Genomic DNA, 26,996 nt, shown 5'->3' on the forward strand with positions numbered 1-26,996 from the left:
ACCAAGAGCACAAAACAGTATTGGCAATGCTTTCTATGAAGAGTGGTAAAAGAAGTAAACATTATTATACTTTAAAATTCACAAATATCAGAAATAAGTTCAACCACGTTGACAAAGGGCCCAAAAACAGTAAATGGAAAAAAGAGAATCTCTTCAACAAATGATCTGGCAAAATTGGATCTCCATCAGCAGAAGAATGAAACAGGACCCAAACCTCAACCCATATACATAAACAAACTCAATATGGATCAGAGACCTAAATGTGAAGCCCAGAGCTATAAAGGCCATCAAAGAGAAAGTCGGGACAAATTTAAGGGCCCTAGTGCAAAGCAAAGACATACTACCCATTATAATTAAAGAAAACACACAAATACACTATCATTTTGTTTTGAAAATGTCAATTATTTCATAGTAAAAATTACAACTTAATAAATGTTTTAAATAAACACCTATATTGAGATATTCAATTAGACTATACTGTATTACTTTAAGATGGCAGTTTCACAAGGCAATACTGATAAACCTTTCCCCCTCGCCACTTAAGTTTTAATAGTTTATTACATTTTCTGTGAACATTTACACAGCAAATTAGCTTTCCATTTCAAAATTTCCAATCAAGGTGCTCAGTCACATGAGTTAAATTTTTCACTGTCAACATTTCAAGGCATTCTGGTTGTTCCATTTCTAGCACTCTAGTTTCCCTGCCAATTTTTTTTCATCTGTACTTCAGAGAAATTGTTGACCTTTGGGTCACCAAAGCAATCACAAGCTTTTCTCTTGAGTACTTTGCCTATTTCACTTCAAAAGTGAAGAAAGTTTTCTTAGATCAACTTACTACCTTTGACGCTGCTATAAAGATTCTTGATTGGACCACTAAATCTTCATGTGAAGAAATTGGCTAGTAAATTCAGGTTTATTTACACAGGTAAGCTCTAACATGTTTACCTTTAAAAGAACAATATGAAATTTTAAATTTTGTTGGTAGTTTATAATTTTTCTAGTATTTCAGCCCTTATACACATTCCATGGAATAAATCAAATGTGTAGCATACGGTGCCAATTTGTTGAATAAAGTAAGTAATTCTATTACTCCTTGGAGTTCAGTATTGGCTCACACACCAAGTACAGGTTTGGCATTTGCTTCTGTACATTATGTTCACCAAGTTACATTCAGGGACTTAATGTCTACTTCCCAAGCACCTGTCAATCACTGCGTTCTAGAGCAGTGATATGTTGTGGTGAACCCCAAACACAAAATTATTTTCGTTGCTACTTCATAACTATAATTTAGCTGCTGTTATGAATCAGGCGACCCCTATAAAAGTATCGTTCAACACTCACCCCACCCCCACCCCCAAGTGGTCAGACCACAGGCTGAGAACCGCTGTTCTAAATGCTGAAGATATGGCTGCAAAGAAAACAAACAAAAATCCCTGCTGTCAGGGCTTTTACAGTCTAACGGGGAAAAGGAACCAGGGTAAGTAAAAGCACCGAGATGGGATCCTGTTGCTACTGAGCGCATGGCAGCCCGCAGTGCACCCGGGCAGGTCAGAGTCGGACCGAGCTACACAGGATTTTCAAAGCTGTGACCTTTTAAAAACAGACCACTAGGCCTTATTTGTGAGCTACCCCTGGGGAGCTTTACAATCAGCAGTTGAGCACTTCACCATCTCCGTCGGCCACCTGGGGGCTAACTCGGAGATGTCAGGTGGTGAACATGCTTGAAGAAAGCGAGAACATGGATGAGAGATGACCTAAATACATGCCACTGGCAGAAATGTGGGCAATGGTAGCTGACTAGCAGATTTAGAACTCCAAGATGTGAGCTCTTCTCCAGCAGAACCCCAGCCTCTGCTTCTGAAGAGGCTCCCCTCTAAGTCCTTTATTACATGACAGGCTCTGAATTTTTGTTACACTGGAAAAACAAAACAAAATGCTTTTACAACACTAGACATCATTATCCAAACTGACCCACCACACGACAAAATAAAAGACACACAACAGTCTCGCAGAATTGGCTCGATTTTCCGACTTACCGTAAGCACTGGGGAAGTCCCCAGGTCCTGGTCCAGGATAAAAAGGGCCTGGCCCTGGCGGCTGAACTGGATACTGTTGTGGTGGCCCAACATAAGGAGGGCCACTATGACGGTACTAGAACATAAAAAATGCATACACTTAATAAATACTATGAATGAAATTTAGGGGGTACAATATTGCTTACTTATTCAGAAATAAAATTGCGTATGTGTTTCTAAGAGAATAATTTACATGAAATGAATGAGTTTGATCAAACACATTTAAAATGCTTGCTTGCCAATAAATACAATGAGGATGAAGAGAAAGACATGCCAGGCAAAGCCATTCAGCAAATCAATGCACAGACATCAGCTCATTGTCAAATTACTTCTACTTGGTAGCTTTCAATAACATTAAAGGACATAAGAGGAAGAACATAGTTACTAATTCCACTTTAGAGCAGGTGGTTGTGGGGGAGGGGTTGAGAAAGGCTACATTAAATTTTTACCTACTCCCATAGAAGGCAAGTAAACAAGATGCAGAATCACTTCTTCACAATATTATGGAAACCAACAGAATGGCTGGGCCTCAAACCTTCAAAAAGGCCCACACATCACCCAAAACCCTGCTATCATCCACCCTCCCTGTTCCTTGAGGTAGGAGTATGAGCTGATTCCCACTCTGAGTTGGCCTCATGGGCCTGGGATACTTTACCTGTGGAATACAGTACTGTGGCCCCTGGGGCACTGGGTACGGCATGGGCAGATGGTTAACCATCATGATGTGCTGATTGGCCTGATACACTGCAGTGGGGGTCTGTGCACCAGGACGAATGGCAGGGCTGCTGTTCGGGATGGTAGCTCTAGGAGGCTGTATTTGAGGCCTCTGGAAAAACTGGGAAGGGGAAACAAATAGGTATATATATATATATATATATATAGTTTGTTTTTGAAAGGGGAATAAATAAATGTTTACATTCCCCTTCTTATCTACTAATAACCATTTGGTAACTTTGATTTAGAAACACAGTATACCTGAAAAACACTGGGTTCGTGGAAAACATTCCAGACTAGGTCAACGTGTCATCACACGTTGAAAACAGGAGGTCATTTTCAACTGTTATATAACGAAGTCTCAGCTATTTTAAAAGAAACATTCTCTTGCATAACTATTCACTTTAAAACATATGACAAAATATAACAAAAGGGATAGCTGGCATCGTTCTCAAAATTGTTCTGATGCATAAAAGCATCAACTTTTTCAGAAAGAGGAGACGGTTCGCTATCCGTTTATTGAAAGTAGTCCTTCCTCAAGCTATGTGTAAAATATTCCGAAGGGCAAGCAAATCTATTTAGACATAAAAATTTTCATTCCAGTCCATCAGAAATTATTTTTGTTTTGTCCAAGGTAAACTAAAACCATTTCTAAAATTGTCACATGCCTTCCTTTTAAAAAAAGATAAGACCCCCATGTTAAACAGAAGCCATAGTAAACAGATCTCGATGTCTAGAACAGTTTAAAAAAACAAAAAAACAAAAAACAACAGAGAATCTCCACAGGCCTAGGGATAGTCTGGAATGAGAGTGGCTCAAATCTTAAATGGCCTAAGTTGCAAACAGCTAATACCTGTGATTACCTGTAGTTCACACTGTAGGCTTAAAAGCCTTGAAACAATATATCAGTAGTGAATTTCCAAGTGAATGTATCAATTCAGCAGCAAATAACAAATCTCACTGTAATAACATTATGGGGAATAAGAGTAATAATGAGGCCATGCAGAACCAGTTGTTAGTTACCTGAATGGGTCTGAATCCTCCCTTCAATTATGAAGCAAGAAAGCAGCAGGAAACAGAAAGAAAGCCAATGGAAGAGCTTAGAGATCAGTAGGAAGGAGGAGGACATAGCATGCAACTCAACAAACTCTCTATTTAGTAATAACAGGAAAGAAGCTAGATGAAAGACTAGAAATCAGAGCGGCAATCCTCCCCTGAGAACTGGAGGATCAGGGGATGAAGAGATTAAACCACATTAAAAACTAGTAAACCCAATGGCACAATCTTCTAATAGTAGGCACAAGTGGTAAAAACTAGAAGGAAATGGCTGCGTGGTGGCATACACGCAGCTGGGGCTACTAACTCCTACTCTGGGCTCTCGGCCTGAGTCAGAGATGACTCGATGGCAGTGGATGGTGGCTTTATGGGCACTCATTAGGCATTATGGAATTTGACATTAGTTGTTTAGCATCTCTAGGACCCAATCTCCATCCGGAAGGAAGGTAAGTTTTAATAATCATAAAATCCAGTTGAAATTTTAAAGTTTGCAGAAGGGCTGAGAGATAGCTAAGTTTTTAACATATACCAGACTCTGTGATAGAACTTGCTTTTCTCCATTAAGCAAGCATATAATAGGTCACTTAAATATTAAGTAGAATAACTGTCTAAAATATGCTCTAGCTCCATTCTCCTGAGTTGTTTCACAAGTCCAGATACCCGGTTGCAACTGGTCCAAATCAAGACAAGGCTGAGCTTTAACCTATGGGCTTATATTCAGGTCTTTCTCATCCTGCCCTACTCATGTGCACTGCCAGGAAGTACGTTTTCATTCTGTGCTGAAGCAGGAGAATTGAGAACTGGTGCCCGGGGTTCAGCCCCATTCACCCTTCAAACCCCAGGACAAAAGAAAGCCCCAGCAGGTTTAAGTCGCAGCAGAGCAGTAGACAGCAGGCGACAGCAGGAGGAAGCAGTGACTAGGGCGCACAGCGAGCAGACGATGGCAATGAGGAGAAAGGCACAGGAGGCCAAGTTGAGAACACACAGGAAGCTGGGCTGGCACACCGCTACAGTAGACTTTCTTTCCACTGTCTCCACGGACACAATTTTAGTGGCAGAGCCAAGAAGCTCAGTTGGTTGCAAACAGGAACAATGAGGTATCAAACTTTCCATCAACTGCACTACTTCTCTTAATCATACAGCAAATAGAATTTATTATACATCAATACATGTGAATTTTAAGTAGCTTTTAGGGATAAAGTTACTATCCTCTTCATAATTTGGTTAATTTATCAGGAACTACACAAATGTCAAAGGCCTCCAGAAGAAGAGCGGCGTTTATCTGTTCCACTTCCTAAGCATCACTAGCCGTCAGATAGCGAATAAAGATGAGTATTGTAGGACTTTTCCCACCAACTCTAGAGGGCAGTCTAGACAAAGACTCACACCAAACGCAGGTAATGATCTACTGTGGTTATATTAAAATCCAATGATGTCTTACATATTGCCTGGAGAGACATGGCAGTATACGTAGAGAAAGGTAACTTAATTTTTAAAATTTATGCAGAGTAAGAAGAATTGGTGAGGTTCAATAGGGGCAAAGTTCTTCCACAATTTAAGATGATTAAACATGAGTACTTTTCTTACCATCCGCCCCCCCACCCCCCAATTATGCTGCTGGAATTTTTAACCAGCCTGTCCTGAATAAAATACATCTTAGTCAAGGAAGTTACTATAGAGTAGAAAAATGTTTTCTTCAATGACTTTAAAACAAAAGCAAATATTTGGGTTTCTAATAGTAATACTAATAATCAACTAAGCTAGTAAATCATAAACTGTGTATTCATGCTAACTTGCAATCGTTATAAACAAAACAAAAAACCCTAACATTTCAATTTTGAAATTATGTAGGAATATATTTACAAAGACACAGTCAGTAGCAATAATGAAGACTTTGATAGCACTTCCTACCAATCAGGCACCGTTCTACGTATTTTTTTTAAATTAACTCCTCTTCACAACAAACGTTTGTGTCTAGTACTCTTATTCACACTGTCATTTGATGTAAGAGGAAATTAAGGAACGAGGAGAAGAAATAACTTGCTCAAGCCTTGTAATTCTCAGAATCAGGTTCTAAACCTGTAGGCTAAACTGTTACACATCCTGCCTCTCATGAAGAGGAATGCCCTGTGTTTTTAAGCAAGTGTCACCAATCAGAAGAAATCTTCTCTTCAACAAAGGAGAAAGATAGGGCTTTATTGGGTCCACTCACTAGGGATGCCACATCTCACGCAACACAACTGCACCTTGGTAAGAAAAATGCTCCACCAGCTAATTCACAAAATTTATGCTTGGCATCCAGAAAACAAATCTCTTCTGCCTACAAACCTGCATTCCCCATCACCCTGAAAATAACTGAAATTTGTTCATGTCTTAACATTCGTGGCACATTTTACAGGACTATTTTTGATAAGTCTTAGAGAACTAATGATTTTACAAGTTATCTGGAACTTGGTTTTTTGTTCCTAGTCATATACAGCATGCAACAAGAGGGGGTAACATCAGCAGGACTGGAATGGGTGTAACAGCTAAAAATGCAAAGAAATAAAATAGATGGAGTCTTTTTTTATTTACTTCTTAACCATTCAATTATAAATGAAGACACAGATTTAATAATGGTGCAGGGAATTCAGCTTCTCAGATGTGTGACCATGGCAGCAAACCATGTTATTCAAAGGAATGTGGGAATGGATTTCCTAAAACTGCTTGCAATTCTCATGAACCTGATTCCTCTCCGCTGAGTGAGAACAAGTCATTAAAAGATTCAAACAATCTCCTAGATGAAAGGACTGTACTGGGCATTTAGTCTAACCGTTTACCTAAAATTTGATTCTCTTCTATGGCATGCTCTTGGGGTTCTGAAACTTTAGCAACTTTAGACACAGCTTTATTCCTTCTAGTGGCTCTAAAATTTTCTCTCTGTATCAATGTCTATCTGGAAACAACATAGAAGTTCAATTCTTTTCACTAAGTGGCAGGCCTCTAAGTAATCTCAAGACCTCCATCCCTGCTACCTTTCAGACCACTGTCCAGTTTTTGTTCAAACCATTCACTACCCTCTCACCCCACGTCAGCCTGCTCCTGTCTCTCAGTCCAATTCCACTGCTCACTGTTCAAGAAGTAGAGAATCCAACCCAAATTGGAAGGCAGACTCTGACAAGAATGAACTTGGCATTCATTCAAAATGCACTTGTAGATGATAAATGGGCACTATACACCTCTTATTCTTGCTGTTAAAATTCATAAAAAGAAGAATCACAGGAGATCTTCTGTCATGGCTGATTGGTTTTGAGCGTACAATAATTTAAAATCCTGAAATTTTTTAAAAGCCTGAAATTATCCTTATATGTAAGCTACCAAGCAATAAAAGTTCTGTAAATACTCTTACAGTTGTGTTTTGAAGCCCAGATGAGGAATCTTGTAGTTTTGTTTCTTTGAAAACCCATCTACCTAAAGTCAACCTATCATTTCAGGTTTGAGGAGGGGGTGGTGGTGTAGTTTGATTATATTATGTAATGTGAAAAATAGACAACCATCAGCAAATCTAACAGGCATGCCATTTATCCAAGCCACTGATAACAATGTTAAGGAGGGCTAGATAAAGAGAACCATGCATAAAAATTGATTAATTCTGTTTCAAGTCTTTTCATTTTCAAGGTTCACTGGTGTGTCAGGAGAATGACAGAGGAAGGTGACAGGCCTCATCTGAGTAGTACGGTGGGCACCTCCAAAGAGCCTAGAAAATATTTAAAACACAGGCTAACCTGAGGGTGCTCCTAATTACTAACTTTCACACAAATGCACTAAATGCTTCCTTGTGGAAAATTCTATAAAAGATAGATTTAATACTGTTTCCTAAAGATCCCTGGCCAATAATATTGATAATAAATGGTCTTTAAAGATGTTAATTAGAATGTGTCATTTTGAATGACTTTGATAGCAGAAATAATAAAAAGACAAAGATGCCCCTAAAAGTTGCACAAAAAACAGAAATTCTTTAAAAATCAACTCTTCATTTTCAACAACTAGATAATCCTACACAATCATGCTAGCTCTCCAACACAGAAAAAAAGGGTACCGACTGCTTTACCTACAAAGCAATACAAACCATAGAAAATATGCTGGTGAAATCCTGTGCTGCTTAGAGAATATAGTCCAACCTACTGGAGGGATGAGCAGAAAGATGTGGAATTGCTTAAGATTTTTTTGTGTATAAGTATCTTTATAAATTCTAAAATACTCTTGAGAAATGACAGTGCTGTGATTTTCTGACAAGCAATCAAAAGCCCATATAAGAGGATATCATTCAGGTATCACTCACACGTTCTGCTAACTCACAACAATTTACAATGAAGATTCATTCTATTCTTTGTTTCCCTGCATATAATTTCGATTTTCCTAAAAAACTAAGATATATGCCCTAGAGCCGAGCTGTCCAACACAGCAGCCATATGTGGTTTCCTTAAATTAAAACTTGAATTCCTCAGTTAAACTAGCCACATCGCAAGTGCTCAATAGTCATATGTGGCTCATGACTATCCAATTGGAAACACAGACACAGAACATTTCCATCATCACAGAAAGTTCTAGTAGACAGCACTGCCCTGGAGAATTATGCCAGATGGAGGAAAGCAAGCCCTACGGATTCTGTCAGGAACAAGAAGGTATTTTGTCAGATCATAATGTGGAGTCTGAGAAATGAGCATCCTTCTAGAACACTTCAATCACAGCTAGAAATAACTAGGAAAAGGGAAAGGCAGGCTAAGACTGTCTAACTGATAAAGGAGATGAACACTTACCAAGGCACTCTGGTAGGCAGAATTTTAATACTCAAAACAAGCTTAGAAATACAACCTCAACATTATTTAATTTATAAACCTAGTCATCTCACAGATAAGAAAACTGAGGCCCAAAGTAAGTTTCTACAGAAACTGAGATTGAATCTCGGATTTGCCAATTCCCAACCTGTTCTTTCTTCATTATCTATGGTGCCACCCTAAATACCAGGCAAAACTGTCAGCATGACATTTTAAAAGATCCAAGGATTGTGGTCATAAGGCTAGTTATAGATATAGATATAAATGTAGAGATCGATGAGTTTAAGTCAAGCCTCAAGCCTTCTTTTCACTTTCTAAGAAACAGCCTAATGATCAAATTCCAAATTCACTACCATAGAGTCAATTCCGTCTCATGGTGATCCACCAGGACAAGATCCTAAGAACTGCCCCTGTGGGTTCCGAAGGCTGTAACTTTTAGGAGAGTAGTGAGTCTCATCTTTCTCCCTTGGAGTGGCTGGTGGATCTGAATTGCTGACCTTGCCCCCTACACCACCAGAGCTCCTCAGCAAACAAATAAGTCTACGCTAAGAATGAAGAAGTTAAAAAGAAAAAAAAAAGAATGAAAAGGTTGATTGCAACAACCTAACTTGGGGAATCTTAGAGAACCTAAGGAAAACATCAATAAGCCAGTTGCTGGCTCTTTTTTGCTTTCTTTCCTCTTGATTTAAAAACTATTGTGAAATTCAACAATAAGGACCGGAGTATAAGTAATCTTAAGCCTCACCTATACAGACTCCAATCACCAAAGAAAATAAATTAATGACATAAGCCAGAATCTAAATTATGCCAGTTGACTTGTTTTAATTTTGCATGTGCTCTTTGTTCTTTCTGTTTATAATTACCTTGGGATTTTCAAGTATTAGTACAAAAATAGTTGACTTATTTCTAAAGCTAAGGGTATGCCAAGGGCATACAAAATTACTTGGGCCTTCTTGATTTATCTTACGAAAATGTATTCTAAGAACCATTTAGGGTAGAAAATCTCACTATGTTTTTCATTTATATTCTTATTACTTCATTTTATATACAGAAAAATACATGCTTTGGATTACTAAACTAGACTAGGGTGTTTACCTAAATAAGATTTAATATTTGGATTCTTTGATGAGTTTATAGAACCACTGGTTACCAAGCATCCACAAAAAGTTTGCTCATTTGCTATTCAACTTAAACAATAATCATTTGAAATAGCATCTAACTTTCAAATTCAAAAGATGACTAAAGTATGAAAAGATGTACGTAATTAGAAAAGTAGCCACTGATGAATAATAAAATAAAGAAGTGAGAAACTTATTCACTGGTCTCAAGGCTGATTCTAACTCTATTTTTGCTCTAAATTCAACTTTAGTCATAAACAAAAACAAGCCAAACTATCATAGATACGCACTCATCAGCCCTAGAAGTAGAATTCTTTATCACTTCAAACGCTATTCTGTAAGCAGGGGTATTATGTTGCTTTTGAAAATCGAAAGACTCAGTTTAGGCTACTTAAAATGAGGCTTTTAGGGAGAAGAAGAAACAATAAAAATTAACTACTGGCCAATCTAAGTTTGGTTGACGGAAATCATGTCCTCCTTACTGAAATCAGCTAACGTCACTGTCTGATGTTTTTTTTTTTCTTCCAGTAAAGCATGGTAATTCTCATTTTATTTCTTTCAATACTTTCTTAAATTATATTCAGCATCTCCCCTTTCCTCCTACCTTCTGGCAAGTCTGTGTCTTCAAATTCTTTGCCATCATAGGACTGGGCAGAACGGTCCCTGGTGATTTCCAAGAACGGAACCTTACTGGAGTAGAAAGCACCATCTTTCTCCTGCAAAGTGGCTGCTGGTTTTGCACTGCTGATGGCCTTGTGGTTAGCAGCCCAATGGGCATCATTATGCCACCAGGGCTCCTTTTCTAGGGCTGCGGTCTGATGATGATGACGTCATGGTCAGTCTCCTCTGGTGGGAGCAGAGGAGATGGGGGAGGGGGCACAGACACATGCCGTTAGAGCTGTGTCTGCAAAGGCACTAAGTCTCTGGACAGAGGAGTCTGGCCACCTCACTGCTGCCGTGGAAGCCAGAGTACCCTACCATGGCAGTGCGGGGACCAAATAAAATCCATCTGACAAATTCTGGTCTACATTGTCATTCTAACATATATGAGTTACAATAGATGTGTGCTATTACTTTACGTAGTTGAGATATTATCCTAATTTGAAGAAACCAGCTATGGACAACTAAAGTGAGCTAGCTGGTCAAAGGTGTCCTACAGAATTAGTTCTTGCCAACAGAAGATATAATATTTGCATCTTTCCAAATTGGTTTGAATTCCTTCTCATTAGGTGCCAACGAATGGGCTCCAACTCACTGTCCCTTTGCACAACAACAGAAAAACATTGCTTGGCCCTCCACCATTCTCACAATGAGCCCATTGTGTTTTAGGCACTTTGCTGCAGCTACTGCGGTCCTGTTTTTGGCTGCTCTTTACCGAGCAGAGATCTTTCTTCAGGGATTGGTCTCTTCTGGTAATATGTTCGAAGTATGTGAGACAAAACCTCGCCATTCCTGCCTCTAAGCAGCATTCTGGTTGTACTTCTTCCAAGACAGATCTGTTTGTTCTTTTGGCAGCCTGGGGTACTTTCGGTATTCCTCGCCATAACACAACTCATGCAGCTTCAACCTTTCTCCATCTTCTTTATTTAACGGCTGACTTTCACATTCATGTGAAGCAAATGAAAATGCCCTGCTTGGGTCGGGTGCACCTCAATCTTCACAGTAAATCTTTTTTTGTTTAATCGTTTTATTAGGGGCTCATACAACTCTTACCACAATCCATACATACATCAATTGTATAAGCACATCTGTACATTCATTGCCCTCATCATTCTCAAAACATTTGCTCTCCACTTAAGCCCCTGGCATCAGCTCCTAATTTTTGGCTCCTCCCTCCCCGCTCCCTCCTCCCTCATGAACCCTTGATAATTTATAAATTATTATTTTGTCATGTCTTGCTTGCCCTGTCCAACGTCTCCCTTCACCCACTTTTCTGTTGTCTGTTCCCCAGGGAGGTCACACGTAGATCCTTGTAGTAGTTGGTTCCCCCTTTCCAACCCACCCTCCCAGTATCGCCACTCATATCACTGATCCTGAAGAGATCATCTTCCCTGGATTCCCTGTGTTTCTAGTTCCTGTCTGTTCCAGTGTACATCCTCTGGTCTAACCAGACTTGCAAGGGAGAATTGGAATCATGATAGTTGGGGGTTGAGGGGGAGAGGAAGCATTCAGGAACTAGAGGAAAGTTGTATGCTTCATTGTTGCTACATGGTACCCTGACTGGCTCGACTCCTCCCCCAGACCCTTCTGTAAGGGGATGTGCAGTGACCCACAAATGGGCTTTGGGTCTCCACTCTGCACTCCCTCCCTCATTCATGGTGATAAGAATTTTTTGTTCTGATACCTGATCACTTTGTGATCTCACAGGCTGGTGTGCTTCTACTATGTGGGCTTTGTTGCTTCTGAGCTAGTTGGCCACTTGTTTACCTTCAAGCCTTTAAGACCCCAGACACTAGATCATTTGATTGCTGGGCGCCATCCGCTTTCTTCGCCACATTTGCTTATACACCCATTTGTCTTCAGTGATCTTATCATAGAGGTGAGCGCACAATGATATGCATTTTTGTTCTTTGATGCCTGATAACTGATCCCTTCGGCACCTCGTGATCACACAGGCTGCAGTGCTTCTTCCATGTGGGCTTTGTTGCTTCTGAGTTAGATGGCCGCTTGTTTACTTACCCTCAAGCCTTTAAGACCCCAGATGCTATATCTTTTGATACCCCGGCACCATCCATTTCCTCAGAGTAAATCTTTATGGGAGTAGGAATTCTCATCTTTCTCCCAAGAAACGGCTGGTGGTTTCACCTGGTGGTCAGCAATCCAAGGTGTGACCTCCTACATCACCAGCTCTGACTTCCTTCGTAGAACTGCTACCGTCGATGTGCTATGTTCCCGGCTGGCCCAGGGACTCCTAGACTGAGGTCTGCCAGTTTCCTGAGGTTTAGTAGTGTCTGGCACAGAGAGCATCATCAATAAATATGAGAAAATACTCTTAATTGTATTGTGGGGGGCATCAGACCTTTGTCTAATTTCAGGGAGAGGAGAGAAAATCAGCATTGGCATTAGCCCCAAACTAATTACCACGAGGTGGAGGTCAGACATGGGCCACTCTCCAACCTTTTAATATCATTTTGACACGAGTTGCCCCTCCCATGGCATTCTCTATTTCTCTGCTGGGTTTGATTATTTGTTGCAATTATGGGGTTAATCACAGAAGTGCCAGGCTACAATTTAGAATCAAGATTAGGATCAACTTGGAAGAACAACTCAGGAGACAGGAGACATTCCAACCTCTCAGTGGTTGGTCGTGTTCTAGGCTGCGCTTAGTCTCTAGCCCTCACTCCCAGTCTCCGCCCTTTAGAGCAAGTATGACAACTCTTTAGTTCCACTGCTGTTTTTCTTCAGAACTTGCCTAAAGGTAAATTTTTTTGCACAAGGGAAACTATAAACAGCTTCATGCTTATCACAGTTGTCTTATACCAGAGGGGGGTTATGATTACTTGTTCTTCACTTTTCTTTTTATCTGTTCTTGGATATATTTCACTCTGGTCAGTGCAATGCAGTGAATTACTTACTATGGCCCTTTGTAGCCATTAATTTTAACTTCCAGTAAATGACTGGGTAGAACAATGAAAATCTGAAGTGCTTGTGGCACATCAAGGGGATTGGATAGCTTGTTAATCTAAGTAAGGGCATGGCACCCTTGTGGGGTGGGACCATGGAAATAAGGTCTGTGAAACCCAAATGGACGGTAGTTGGTCAGTTTTGTCATTCTGCTAGACTGAACATGCATCATGCCAAAGGCAGAAGGGGTCAGAAGGTGTCCTTTAGAGCTGAAATCCCTGCAACGAACCCCCCTTCACTCAGGAAGCAGAGCTGTGAGAGCAAAGACAGTGAGATGGCCACAGAATAGGTGCAAGATAGAGCTATGAGCTTCCTGATGCAGAGAGAGAGAGCGCGCGCTGGGTGTCTTCAGGTTAACCTTTGGGCATTTATCAGCAGAGCTAAAGTAACTTTATAACACATCTCAAGCAGGGCAGAGCCAAAGGGCCATGTAGCTGAGAGGTGGGGTCAGCATGAAGCATGCCCATGTCACGGCTGCTGAAAGGAGGTTGGCCTAATCAGAAAACACTGAGCTTTTCAGATTCTGAATATATTCAGTGACATCCTAAAACTAAGTACTGTCTGAGAGTTCTGGGTGGCCATCACAATGAATTATTAAATTCGGTAAACAAGTAGAGAGTACTGTGAGATGAACGGCTAGAGTCAGAATTGGTAAAAAGTTTGAATGGTAGGCATGGCTGAGCTCCACCTCACAGAATTTGACCTTAGCATCCAAAGTTAATGGGTAATTTGTCTCTTTCCCTTTTTTGAAGTTAGGTCAGATGCTAGTCTCCTACCATTGATTCCAGAATAAAAAATGGCATCACCAAATCCCCCCCCATCCCAATTCATAACTACTTATCCCCAAATGCCAATACCAATTCCACAAATAAAACAGGCCCACAAGTCTCTTATGGATACAGAACAGCAAACTCTTCCTCATAATTTATTGTATGCCTACCACAACATCGGTTCAGTAATATGTTCGGCAGTGCCACTTCAACCCATGCCTCTTCTCTCTTATTTTTGCAAGTTAACTATTGCTGCTTCTTGACTCCAGGAAGCTAAAACAGCAACTCTTAAAAAGAGGGCCCTGAGATATTTAATAATATGGTTCTGGTTTCAAGTCACCTAGTAGTCTGTGTCACAGACAATACTCCAAAATAATTATAACTAAAGATAATGTAAAGGTAAAGTGGGTAAAGTGTGCCTTAATCTATCTGACCTTTTTTTTTTAAGGCAGGGTTTAACAAACACACAAACACTGAACAAATTAAAGGACACTACATAAAGGAATTTATTTTAAAAATTCTCCTCCCTCCCCAGTTTCTGCTCAATTCACAAATTTCATTTCATTCTCTATTTCCTGAACAGCCCTATCACCTAAAACAGAGATCCTGGTTGAAAAGAATGGTTAAGGACCCATCTACTAGCCTAAAGTATGGAAGTCCAAACACAGGAGCTTTGGACATGTGAAAGGTTGCTGTCATGTGTCCTCAAGTTAAATTCAACTCAGCAGCAATGGATGGCTGAGTAGTAGTTCCGCACAACGTCCTGAGGCAGTAATCTTTACAAATCAGAGTGTCTTTTCTCCCGCAGAGCTACGGATGAATTAGAACTGCTTTGGCTGATGAATTAGAACTGCTTTGGTTCTAACAGTTTGGTTAGCAGTCAAGTACTTAATCACTCCACTACCAGGGCCAAAAATAGCCATCCACTGTTGTTAGGTGGTGTCATGTTGATTTCAACTCATAGCAACCCCATGGGACAGAGGAGAACTCTCTCATAGGGCTCTCTAGGCTGTGGCCTTTAGGGAAACAAACTGCCAGGTTATTCTCCCCAACAGCTGGTAGGTGGATGGGAACCTCCAAACTATAGGCTATGTAGCCAAGTCCTTAACCATTTTGCTACCTCTTCAAGTATCAGTGTCCTTATCAGCTAAGAATTTGCTGGGCCTTTGCACCCTTCAAATTCTGGGCCTCCATGTTCACAAATGGAGTCTTGTATTAAAAATCACTCTAAGACAATGAAAGCCTTTAGTTAAATAATATCAATTTGGTAATAATATTTTAAAATATGATTTATTTGTCATAGGTAAACATTTATAAAATGTTTATCATTTTATGTACTATAGTACACAATAATATTATTAACAACAGATAATATTAACTGACTGCTTACTTTGTGACAATTGCTTTACAGTTAGTCTAGATAATTTATCCAAATTTCACACAAAAGAAAATTGAGGCTCAGAAAAAGACTCGCTTGAGTGACCCCACTGGTGACAAAGGCCTGTTACAACCTCAAGCACAGACTTTTCCTAAGACAGCATGAGGAAAGGTTCAGGATATTTTACAGAAAAGCTATTTTGGTGGGGAGAAACTCTGTATAAGTCTTTGTTTCCCTGACACCAACTCGTCTGAGAGATTTCTGCTAAAAAACCTAATGCTTACATAAATGCATTTTTAGATTTTAATTTATACAATTATACAAAAACCAAAAACTATTCAACTTAAATAATAAAGTATCTATTTTCTATATGTATTAGGAAAAAAGAAAATTTTATGCAGCAAATGAATGCACTTTACTGCTAATCAATTTGTTAATAGATCTGGTTAGTAACTGAGAGTAAGTAGTTTTAGAAATATTAATGCTATTTTATATATATCAATACCATTTATATCAGAATGTTAACCCCAAACCCTTAGAATGTTGCCTGCTCAATTCAGTTCAATTTCATGCAACTGTCCACAGATTTGGTGAGACTTTGCTATAGCTACACATTTTCAAAGCTTCTTTAAATTCAAAGCAATTTTTTAAAAAGAAAAAAATGCAGTTTTAAATTATATTGTGAACAGACGCAAATGGGTTTGTTAATAACAAAATGCAATGAAATTAGTGAACAAAAGCAACTGAATCATATCAGAAGCATCACTGTACACACAAGTCATCTGCGTGGTCCACAGGATGGCAGCATTCTAAGAGTTTGCAGCTACTAAAGGTCTCACCTATTAGTTAAGGGTGACAGCGAAGGGGCAAGAGTACAGTACCTGATGATGGGCAGGTCGAGGCCCCGCTGCAAACTGAGAAAAGGAGGGAAACAAACACAAAGGAAAGGCACAAAGAGTCAGAAACACCACAACAAAACCACAATGCCACACAATATGCCAAAGAAAAACCCACAAGAAAACAAAACAAAACAAAAACACACACAGTCACAGCTTTGCTGCAGGACAGTGACAGACAGGTACTAGGAGTCAACAGGTTAACACCACCACTACCAGTTGGTCATTTATCAGCTGGCGAGAAGCAGCTAAGCTGTTAAACACCTTCGGGGGCTCAGCAAAAGAAATACTTTCTTTAAAAACCCTAATATAAGGAAAGAGAGAGTCTGAAACACTAAGTGGCTCTCTTACGACAAGCTTATGGAAGTCAAAAATACTTGTAGGCAATCATTTAGCTAAAGGAAATGCTTTTACATTATAAGAAATCGCCAGGTGGTAATTATAATATTCAACAGGAAATAAAGAATGTGAAAGGACTGATGTCAAATTTTCTTATTTTAAATGGGTATTCTCATATATGAATAGAAGGTTTGTAATACCGTTCTTTTTAACTTGAAGCTAAAGAATCTGATTTTGTGGGTCTGTATTTGAAGTATGATTAACTAGCACAGTTCAATAGCAGCATGCAGCTCTTGCACAAAATTAAGCAAAGTGCTACTTTTATAAGCTCAAGAAGAAAAAGAAAAAGAAGTCAACTGAGTACTCTCTCAAAAACTATTTGTAGACAAGAGCAAAACACTGGATGCATGTAACTATTGCTGATATGGAGAAATAAAACCAAACATAGCTCCTCAGCTTAACTAATGTTATCATCAGTAAAAAAAATTGGCTACAAATGCATTTTTACTAAAAAAGAAAATGACTGAAGCGCGTAGAGCCCCTGTCCGGACTCCTAACACCTTAACAATACTCCAACCCCACTCTAAGAGTGAAAAGCAAATACAAGTGAGCCGTTTTCCCCACAAACCACACGTTTCAGGAGTTGGTGGTTTTACTTCCTCTGGTACCTTTCTTCTGTCAGCTCATCCGAATAGCTGGAGCAGATTGAAGATAAACTGAGAAACAATCTCACTACTTAGATTTTAAATTATGTGCACGAATAATTTGCAAGAGATCTGGGTTTCCCTAGTGCCATTATTCAATATTTTAAAAACGATCTACCGATTACAGTGGAGCACAGAGCACAAGCTAGGAGATCCCTGATGACAACCTCTACCCAAAACTCACCTTAGGTAAAATGTCACCTTATTGTTTAAGGAAGGAAAAAACTCTTTAACATTGTGACGCCATTAGGTACATCTTCAGGAAGGTTCCAAAGGGACCTATCAGCTTAGTGTGTTAGGTAAGCCACTCTATTGGCTAACCACTGTTTCATATATTTTAGTGATGATTATGGAAGCTACATTTCTTACAGAATTTTTCCTCTTAAAAGAAGCTGAAGTCTCATATTTTCAGCTTTCCAATGATGAGAAGAAAACAGATCATACCTCTATGGTGAACATCACGTTTTACGAATAGCCAATACCACCCCTGTGGTATGAAAATGGAGGGGGGAGGAGGGTGTACCTGAGATGGGTCTTCTTGAGAGTTTTGAAGACAATGGGAGAGGAGGACCATGTGAAAAACCTTAACCTGAGCATAGCAGTACCTGTCTTATCACTGTTCCACAGAAAGAACTCATTTCTCAGGCTCTAAAATGAAAGTTGAACATTTATGTATTTGGGATGTTCCAGACCAAAGAGAACTTTCTATGAACAAGAAGAATACCTTATAAAATTATGCATCTATTAAAAACAATACCAACCAACACACAAGTTAGTGGGAAAGTGTCTTGGGAAGTACCCTACTCTATTTTGCACTAGTCACCATTGGCTATTGAGTTTTTAATTTGGAATTCAGACAATAGTCTGAATCCTATGGGTAACTGTAAGCAACAGAACAAACTGTAGTCGCTGCTGGCTTGTAGTAAAGACAGAAACTTTTGTTTCCTTTTTCCATTTAGAAGGGTCTTAAGATGGTGAGGACTGTAGATATAATAAAGGAAAACAACCTTCTGTGAACTTGGATCCAGTGTTAACACCACCCAGCCATTTGCTCACATATCCTTCTGTGCACAGTTGCTAACTGGGCACAGCCAACATAAGACTGGTGCAACTTTGGCACTTAGTGTCACAAAGTATTAAAGTCACCAATGCTTACAGGTTACTGCAAAAAAACTAAACTGTTCCCCTCTCCCAAGTAAGTATTCAATTGCTTCGCTATGTTTGACAGGCTATTTAAAAATTCATTAGTGTTTAAGAGTTCTAGCATAACAAGAAAATGGAACAGATTGGTAAATTTTACTGAAGTTTAGTGTTTTTTAAAATGGGATGCCCCACAATAGAAACGTAATTAAGATACTATGGATTAAATAGCAATACAGGCACAAAGATGACCTGAGGGAGGGAGAGAGGCATTTGAAGCCAGTTGGGATTGCAAAGGCAGCTGTCCAGGGAAGAACAGAAAAGCCTAAACCGTGCAATTGCCAATGGCCCATTAATGCAGAAATAGAATGGAGTAAGCTTGAGCTGCCCTACAAAGCCCAGGAGGGTTCTTTCCTTGTGCAACAGCTTACCTCTCCCCACCAGTTAGGACGGCTGCTCGACGGATGGGACTAGACTATGGGAACTTAGGATGTAAAAAGGAAATGCAATCCGGCCAAATTTCATATCCCAACATCAACCTCCTCGCACCATCACAACATGAAAAAAAGAAAAAGAAAATCGGACCCAAAACAACCAGCAAGAGTAGTGTGGTGTCTTCTAGTCTTGCACGTGTTTTGGGTGGGTAATGGAATGCTATGTATGTGGTGTTTAGTAATGGGGGTGGGTGATGTCACTAGCAGAGCGGATGGCAAAAAATTGCATAGAGAATAGTACGCTGAAGAGTTTATGACCACAGAAAAATGGCTGACAATTGCAGATAATTTCCCCCTTGATATTTGATTGATAAATGAAAAGGGGGCGGGGGGGAAGAAGCCTTGAAATTTTTCTTTTAAAATCAAATTTCCCTGAAAGGGTTATTTTGTTTGAAGTTTAAGATAAAGATAAATCTAAACCCAATTCCTCCTGTCTAATTCCCAATAGAGATGACCCACCCAATTTGATATTCCCCACCCCACCCCCCACCCCTCATGCCTGGCAGAAACTGCCATGCTAGGTTAGACTTTCAGAGAGGAAACAATCAATGCATTTCTGTTCATCAGCCAATACATGGATGTGGTCAAAAATAATACGTGCCAGAGGCACCACTGCCTGCAAGAAGTACAGTTTGTTATATTGCTTACAATGCAGTATTTTATCCAGCCTCTTCCAGCCAAGGACCTGTAAACAGGAGTCTGTTCCAAAACCTTCCTCCTCTTCCAGTTGTCTGTGCAATGTATTGGCACTGTTCTGCTGGGCTGTCAAAAAAACTGGTTTAGAGATGCAGCTCTTCAGTCAGGTTTTGCGCCAGTTCTAACCATGTAAATTTTTCTTTTTTTCAAAGTTAAAAAATGGGGGAGGGGTGGAGAAAAGGCCATAGAATTCTTTTGCAACAAGAGCTTACCATAATGTTCCATATTTAATGATTAGAACCGGGGCCTATCAAATTTGATCATTTAGGCCCATTCCAAGTAGTCTAGTGTGCACATTCCCAAGCCACTCTCAGAAACAAAACTTGCATCAGACACCTTGTTGATTTTTTTCAGCATTAAAAAAAAGAGGGGTGGTGGTGGTGAGGTGGGGGAGCAAGACAAGCAAACAGGCAAATGGGACGGAAGTCCCACCTCACTCTATAGAATGGGTTCCTTCACACCCCGGGGAGAATGAGCACTGGAGAAAAAGACAACAGGAACAAGGAAGACAGAAAGAGGGTAAGAAAGCAAAGAGTTTGGGTGCAGTCTGTGTTGTCCTAGTTCTTTGAGCGATGCTTTCGTGTACTTCAATAACTCTAAATTCATGCATAAAATCAAAAGAATAAGAGCTAATGCAATGAAATATTCCTGTATGACAGGCACAAAGCAGGGGTAGGAACAAAAAGAAGGTCCCTGTTTTCTGAGGACAACAGAGCTGAGGTACAAAGAGATACAGAATGAGATGCTACAGAAGCACCATCCGTCAAAGCTCATCATGCAGGACAGGAGATGGCTTTCTAAGGAATGGGCAGCTGAAGCGATTGCACACTTTTCTGAAACAAAAGATGATCCCTGAGTACAATCTCAGTCTTTGCAGTACTTGTTGAAGTCCATGTAAAAGATGAGCAAAGAAGATGATAGCATTTACATTGGCATGAGAATTCATTTACCATCTGAAGAAAGGAATGGCCCACATTGTATGGCATGCATCTGTCCACACTGTCAAACAGTCAGGACCACTCCTGTGACACTGGCTCGGTCATCTTCCTTCCTACGCTACTAAATGCAGAATTTCGTTCATCAAAGTCAATTTACTTTGAAAATTATTGTTTTACTCTTCTGAGGTTTGAACAGTACAATTAATAAATTCAGGGTTGAAATGAAGTAAACCTGAAGGCAAACAAAGGGTAAAAAACAAAGAAAAACCATGCCATAGAAAAGTAAAAAGTAAGTCATTAGAAAGCTCCATTTCTTTTTCTTAATAAATCAAAACTATTCCTACATAGAAAAGTCTAAAATGCAGCGTCCAATAATAGTAATAATGTATCTTTGAAATAAGCTTCCAAAATCCAATAAACAATATTAGTCAAGAGAACTCAAGGTACTACACACACAAATGACAACAGACCATATTCTCTAGAACAAGCTTATGTCACTTACCGGAGAACGGGTTTGAGGTTGTGAATTCATTGTCTGAGGGGTTTGGGGGTACACCAGCGTGGTTGGACCTGCATTCTGTCCAGAGGAATAAGGGGTCTGTCAAAGAATGGCAAGAATAAGATCATATTTTGAAAAAAAACCAAACAAACATAGTCAGGTAAAGCTTAATTCAAGATGAAAAGAAAAACACACACATACACACAACAAACAAAAAAACTCAGAAGTGCTTATTAAGGTTGGTTACAGTTCTACTTTTAAAAGTTGAACTTTCTCACAATGCTCAGCAATTCAGAATCAGCAATTCAGTAAAAAAAGTTTTGGGTTAAGTTAACTTAAATTTCCTCATAGGAAGTATCATCAATCCAATTTCCAGTTGTAGTTTTTTGATATCAAGAATACCAAGTCCCCATGGCCAACTCATTTGTCAATTCATCTTATAAGTGAGACTACAATTCAAGCTACAAACAGACTCAACCACTTGTTACTCCTGTCATTTGCCTTCCAAAGGCCCCTATGAAAACAAACGGCAGCCCTTTAGGGACACATCCCTGAGCCCCAAGTAGCAGTTTATACAGTAAACTGGTGAATCCTTGCTTTTTTCTTGCAACTGCTTACATAGTAATCCTTTTAAATGATTCCATAAAAATCTATGATCAATGAGAACGCTAAAGAAAAGTGTGTAATAAATAGTGATATAATACCATTTATTATATTAACTTGCCATAGATTTTTAAAGAATGTAAGTTTTTAAAAAATTATGGATCCACATTGAAAAGGCTAACAAATGTACTCTAAAGCTAGTGATTTCATAAAGAAAAAAATGGGATAAGTGGAAATCCAGTTTTAAAAAAAACAAACAAAACAAGAACTGGCACCATATATAAAAACAAATTCAACATGAATCAAGTACCTACATATCAAGTACCTACTAAACTAATAAAATGCTTAGGAAAAAAATCTAGGATACTGTGTTGGGACCTAGTTTCTAACAGTGGATTGTTATTAGATATGAAGCAGGAGCAGCAAAAGACAAAACAGATAAGTTGAGAGCACATAAAAATTAACTACTTTAAATTTATCAAAGGAATTACTCAACAAACTGAAAAGACAGCATACAGATCAGGGAAAAACCCTCAGGAAACCATATATATCTTAAAGGCTTAATATCAAGAACATGTTAAGAACTCCTAAACTAACAACAAAAGGCAGCCAGCCAAATGGGGAAACTCTTGTAACATGGTTGACATGCAACGCTAACAAGTCCAATAGAAAACACTTCAGCTCCACTCTTAACAAGTGCAGTTGTTAGCTTGAATCCCTGACTATCATGCCCATGAGACAAAGTAAATAACCATACAGTTAACCTAGTTACCACTATCCTAGTTCCACAAATGAGAAAATTGAGGATCCGAACTGTGAAGTTTCTCACTCTAGGTAACTAAGTCAGTAAATGATACACCTAGAAAGCATACTAGTTGCACTTTTTTGTTTGTTTCTTTTAACACTATTGGTACCACTGAAGACATGGGTGCCATAGCAGAGTGTGGTGAAGAAGCCAGGTGGTGCCGGGCTACCAGAAAGAAAAGCTTGTGGGGTCTTAGAGAGTTGTTTTAAAGCAAGCAGCCATGTAGTGAGGGGCCAACTAAGTCCACACAGAAGTACAACACCCTGTGGGAGCCAAGGATTATAAATAGTAAGACCCATATGTGAAGGAGAAAATAGTGTTTTTGTTTTGTTTTGTTTTTGCAGAAGGCTAGAGATGACAGTAGAAGCCCAAAATCCATTTGTAGGGTCTCTATGGGAATTAACCGTACTTTTGAAAAGGTTATACAGCCTTTGACTTCTGCTGATTGTTTAATGGGAATTTCAGTTAAACACAGGAAATCATCAGTTTAATATAAATGTTTGAAACAAGTAGATATAACCTTCAAACAAGAAAAAAATTAAACTAATAAAAGAAAACACAACATCAAAAAAATTTTTTTTCTCCCGGTGTCTTGGTTTTTAGGTCTGTTCCTGGGGTTACTTTAGTGCTGATGTAGAAAATTCCACTGACTAGAAGACATCAGCTCTAGTTTCTCTCATACGATGTTTCACTGCATTTTAGCTATTAAGTTATGCTAATTAATTAACTTATCATCCTAGTTTTAAATATGAGAAGAATTCAGACCCACAAATTAGAGGATAAGACAAAAATGATAAGAAATATTTGAAAAATATTTCCTAAAGGACTTCGAATGGAAGTTGTATATGGACTCATGGTGGCTAGTTGGTTAAGCATTAAGCTGCCAGTCATAAATTCAGTGGTTTGAACCCACCAGTCACTCCGCAACCTTTTTAAGACTTAAAGGTTTCTGGAAACCTAAAGGAGCAGGTCTTCACTGACCTGTAGGGTCACTATGAGTTAGAATTGATTCAACGACCACTGGTTTTCTTTTGGGTATGGGAGGCTGTGTAATACATACAGACTACAAGATGGACACTGCAAAGCGCTATTACAGCTTCAGAGGAGTGGAGAAGTCAAAGAACCTGGAAAAGGTACATGTGTGGAACTGTGACGACAATGTAGTGTCAAAAATATAAGACTCACAGCAATTTTCATACATAGTCTAAAGATCTAAATCTTTCTTACTCAAATTATGCAGTACACATTTAGGAACACACTTTAATATATAGAAGTCAATGGATTCATTTTGAGGTTGATGACAAACTTTTAAAGAAAAATTCTCACTTTAAAAAATTTCTGTGCCGGGAGCAAACTAAGAGGGAAAGACAGAGAGGGGTAGGGGGTGGGGGAGGGAGGGAGAGAACATGAACCACATCCTGGCACATCAAGTCTTAAGGATGACATTCCGAGCGGTCAAAGCATAGAGAGGACCATACGGCCAGCCCTACCATGAGACACGATGTCCCCTCACTGACCCACAGCACAATGGGGAACAATACTGAAGACACAGAGCAGGAATTGTGCCTGGTCTGAGCCCCCTACACCAGGTCAAAACAAGAAGGGAGTGCAACAGAGCAGAAAGGGGAGCAACGCAAAGAAGTCCCTGAGGAATCCCAAAAACAGACTTCAAACTTGAAGAGCAGGGCTTGGCACCTCATCAGACTCAATCAGAAAACATTCATTAAGAGTCAGCAAACATATCTGGAACTATTTATAGCCCCCCCCCCACCTTTATTCTCTCTCTTGTCTTCTTTTTCTTCATGTCTATATAAGCTAGGCAAGATAAACAGTCCCAGGGAGAAGACAATGGGAGTGATGGTTCCGGGGTATAGGGGAGAAGGGGAGATGGGGGAAAAAGACAAGGAACCAACAAACCCAGGGACAAGATAACAACAAGAAATCTAAAATTGATTGCAAGGAGGGCGTAGAATGCCTGGTGGGGGTTTGATCAAGTCCAATGTAGTCAAGAAGAATTACTGGGAGCAGAATGATGGTCATACATAATAGGGGACAGGAGGAAAGTAAAAGAAAACAGAGTTAAGAACTAGAAGGCAAAACACATTTACAGAGGTATAAATATAGATATGCATATATGTAAATATATTAATATAACGATAGGTATATAGGTCTATATACATATGTTAAGTGTCAAGGTAGTAGACTGACATAGGGCTTCTACTCAAGTCCTCCCTCAATGCAAGAACATTTTGTTCTAATAACCTGGCCTTCTGTGATGCTCACCTTCTTGACATGATCACTAAAGACAAATAGGGTGCATAAGCAAATGTGGTGAAGAAAGCCGATGATGCCCAGCTATTAGATGGCATAGAATCTGGGATCTAAAGGCTTGAAATTAAACAAGCAGTCATCTAGCAGGGAAGCAACAAAACCCACATGGAAGAAGCGCACCAGCCTGTGTAATCATGAGGTGTCAACAGGATCAGGTATCAGACGACCCAAAACAAACAACAATTATATCGATGCTAATGGGGGGAATTTGAGTGCAGACCCAATGCCCACCTGTAGACAATTGAACATTCCTTCACAGAAGGATCAAAAGGAAGGGATGAGCCAGCCAGGGTGGAGTAGCAGGAAAGAAAGACAAAACATTTCTCTAGTTCTTTAATACTCCACTCCTACCCCCACCCCCACTAATATGATCCCAGTTTTACCTTACTAATCCAGCTAGACCACAGCATGTACTCTAGTACAGATAAAAGCTCATGACACATGGAATCCAGGACAGACAAGTCCCTCAGAAACTAGAATAGGAGTGGCTATACCATGAGGGTAGGGGAAGGTGGGGCTCCGGAGAATGGGAAGAAAAGAGGAGATGATCACAAGCAATGACATATAAGCCCCCCAGGGGGGCAAACAACAGAAACATGGGCGAAGGGAAACAGTGGATGGTGTAAGATATGAAAATAATAATAATAATTTATCAAGAGTTCGCAAGGGTGGGAGGGTGGGTAGAGGGGGAAAAAGAGGAGCTGAAACTAAGGGCTCAAGTAGAAAATGTTTCAGAAATGATGATGGCAACATATATACAAATGTACTTGATACAATTGATGTAGGGATTATTATAAGAGCTGTAAGGGCCCCAAGTAAAAAGATTTATTAAAAATAAAAAAGAGTTTCAGTGCACAGGTGAAGTTGTACCATCTTGTAACAAGATGAACATTTTAATTTTAATACAGGTGTTTGAACTCTGACAGACTCATTTTGGGTTTCAGAACATTTGAATCTCTATTTATTGTAACAAACTTACAACCAGTCAGTCGATTATGGGTGGGTGGGTTTCTGAGAATATAAATCTTTACAAGGGCATATGTATCTCAAATTTCTCTTGCAAAGCAGCTTGTGGGCTCAAATATCTGACCTTGTGGTTAGTAGTCAGACACATAGCTCACTACGCCATCAGCCCTCCTTGTTTATTGTACTGGAACTCTTATTTCTGGCTCCTTTTTAGGATCACAATATTGGAAATGCATGCTATTTGGTTCCTATTAAACATGAAGCGATACTTTGGGGAAAATTCCAAGTTCAAGTACTTGACACTGTTCAAATATATCTTTGGATCAAAGGATACCATGTGAAATGAACTAGATTATTTAGCACTACTAAAAGTACTTTAAATAAAGCCTCTGTACACTTCTTCTATAGTGTACAGGCTAGCTAACACTACATTAAAATATCATTTTTTATGGGACAGCAGAGTCAAGAGTGGAATATGGCATACGTTCTGTATCTCAAAACCTAGAGCCAATAGGGGAAAACTGGTGCCATTTTGGAATTAGCAAGTCAATCCCAGAAACAAATCTAACATTTGAAGCACCAAAATGCGTGTTGGCCAGCTTAACAGTTTCATATTAATCACAAGGGATAATATTGCAATCTAATAACATGGTAATCTACACCCACATAAGTTGTTTCTATGGGTAACATTAAGAGTCCACAACATACTGGTTCTCTTTCTTACTATAACTATCAAATCTAACCAAATATAGAAAAATAGGGGAATAAGTAGCTGGTATCTACCAAGGAATCCAGGTGGCACAATGGTTAAGTGTTTGATCATGAACTGAAAAGCTGGCCATTCCAATGCACTCAGCAGCTCAGCAGGACAAAGACTGGGGGATTTGTTTCCATACAGCTGACTGCCAACCAAATCCTATGGTCAATTCTACTCTGTCACATGGGGTCACTTGAGTTTGAATGCACCTGATGGCACCCAACAAACCTATATCAAATAATGAATGATTGGATTAAATACGATCCAAAAATTATT

General features: G+C 39.4%; 1 protein-coding gene across 13 annotated transcripts in view; it reads right to left on the minus strand.

The window, feature by feature from the left end:
• Positions 1 to 26,996, minus strand: part of EIF4G3 (eukaryotic translation initiation factor 4 gamma 3) — a 382,761-nt gene that overhangs the window by 160,406 nt on the left and 195,359 nt on the right. For 6 of the 13 annotated variants that reach the window (XM_075551809.1, XM_075551757.1, XM_075551793.1 and 3 more), the window contains 5 exons: positions 21,262 to 21,357; positions 19,774 to 19,887; positions 16,434 to 16,466; positions 2,731 to 2,910; positions 2,037 to 2,151 (listed from right to left, as the gene is read on the minus strand). In XM_075551809.1, coding sequence (XP_075407924.1) covers positions 2,037 to 2,151; positions 2,731 to 2,910; positions 16,434 to 16,466; positions 19,774 to 19,887; positions 21,262 to 21,357 — 538 coding nt within the window. The remainder of the gene's footprint in view (positions 1 to 2,036; positions 2,152 to 2,730; positions 2,911 to 16,433; positions 16,467 to 19,773; positions 19,888 to 21,261; positions 21,358 to 26,996) is intronic. The other 7 variants (XM_075551838.1, XM_075551777.1, XM_075551768.1 and 4 more) reach the window with 6 other exon arrangements.

This window comes from Tenrec ecaudatus, chromosome 1, assembly GCF_050624435.1.
Source record: "Tenrec ecaudatus isolate mTenEca1 chromosome 1, mTenEca1.hap1, whole genome shotgun sequence".
Classification (NCBI taxonomy): Eukaryota; Metazoa; Chordata; class Mammalia; order Afrosoricida; family Tenrecidae; genus Tenrec; species Tenrec ecaudatus.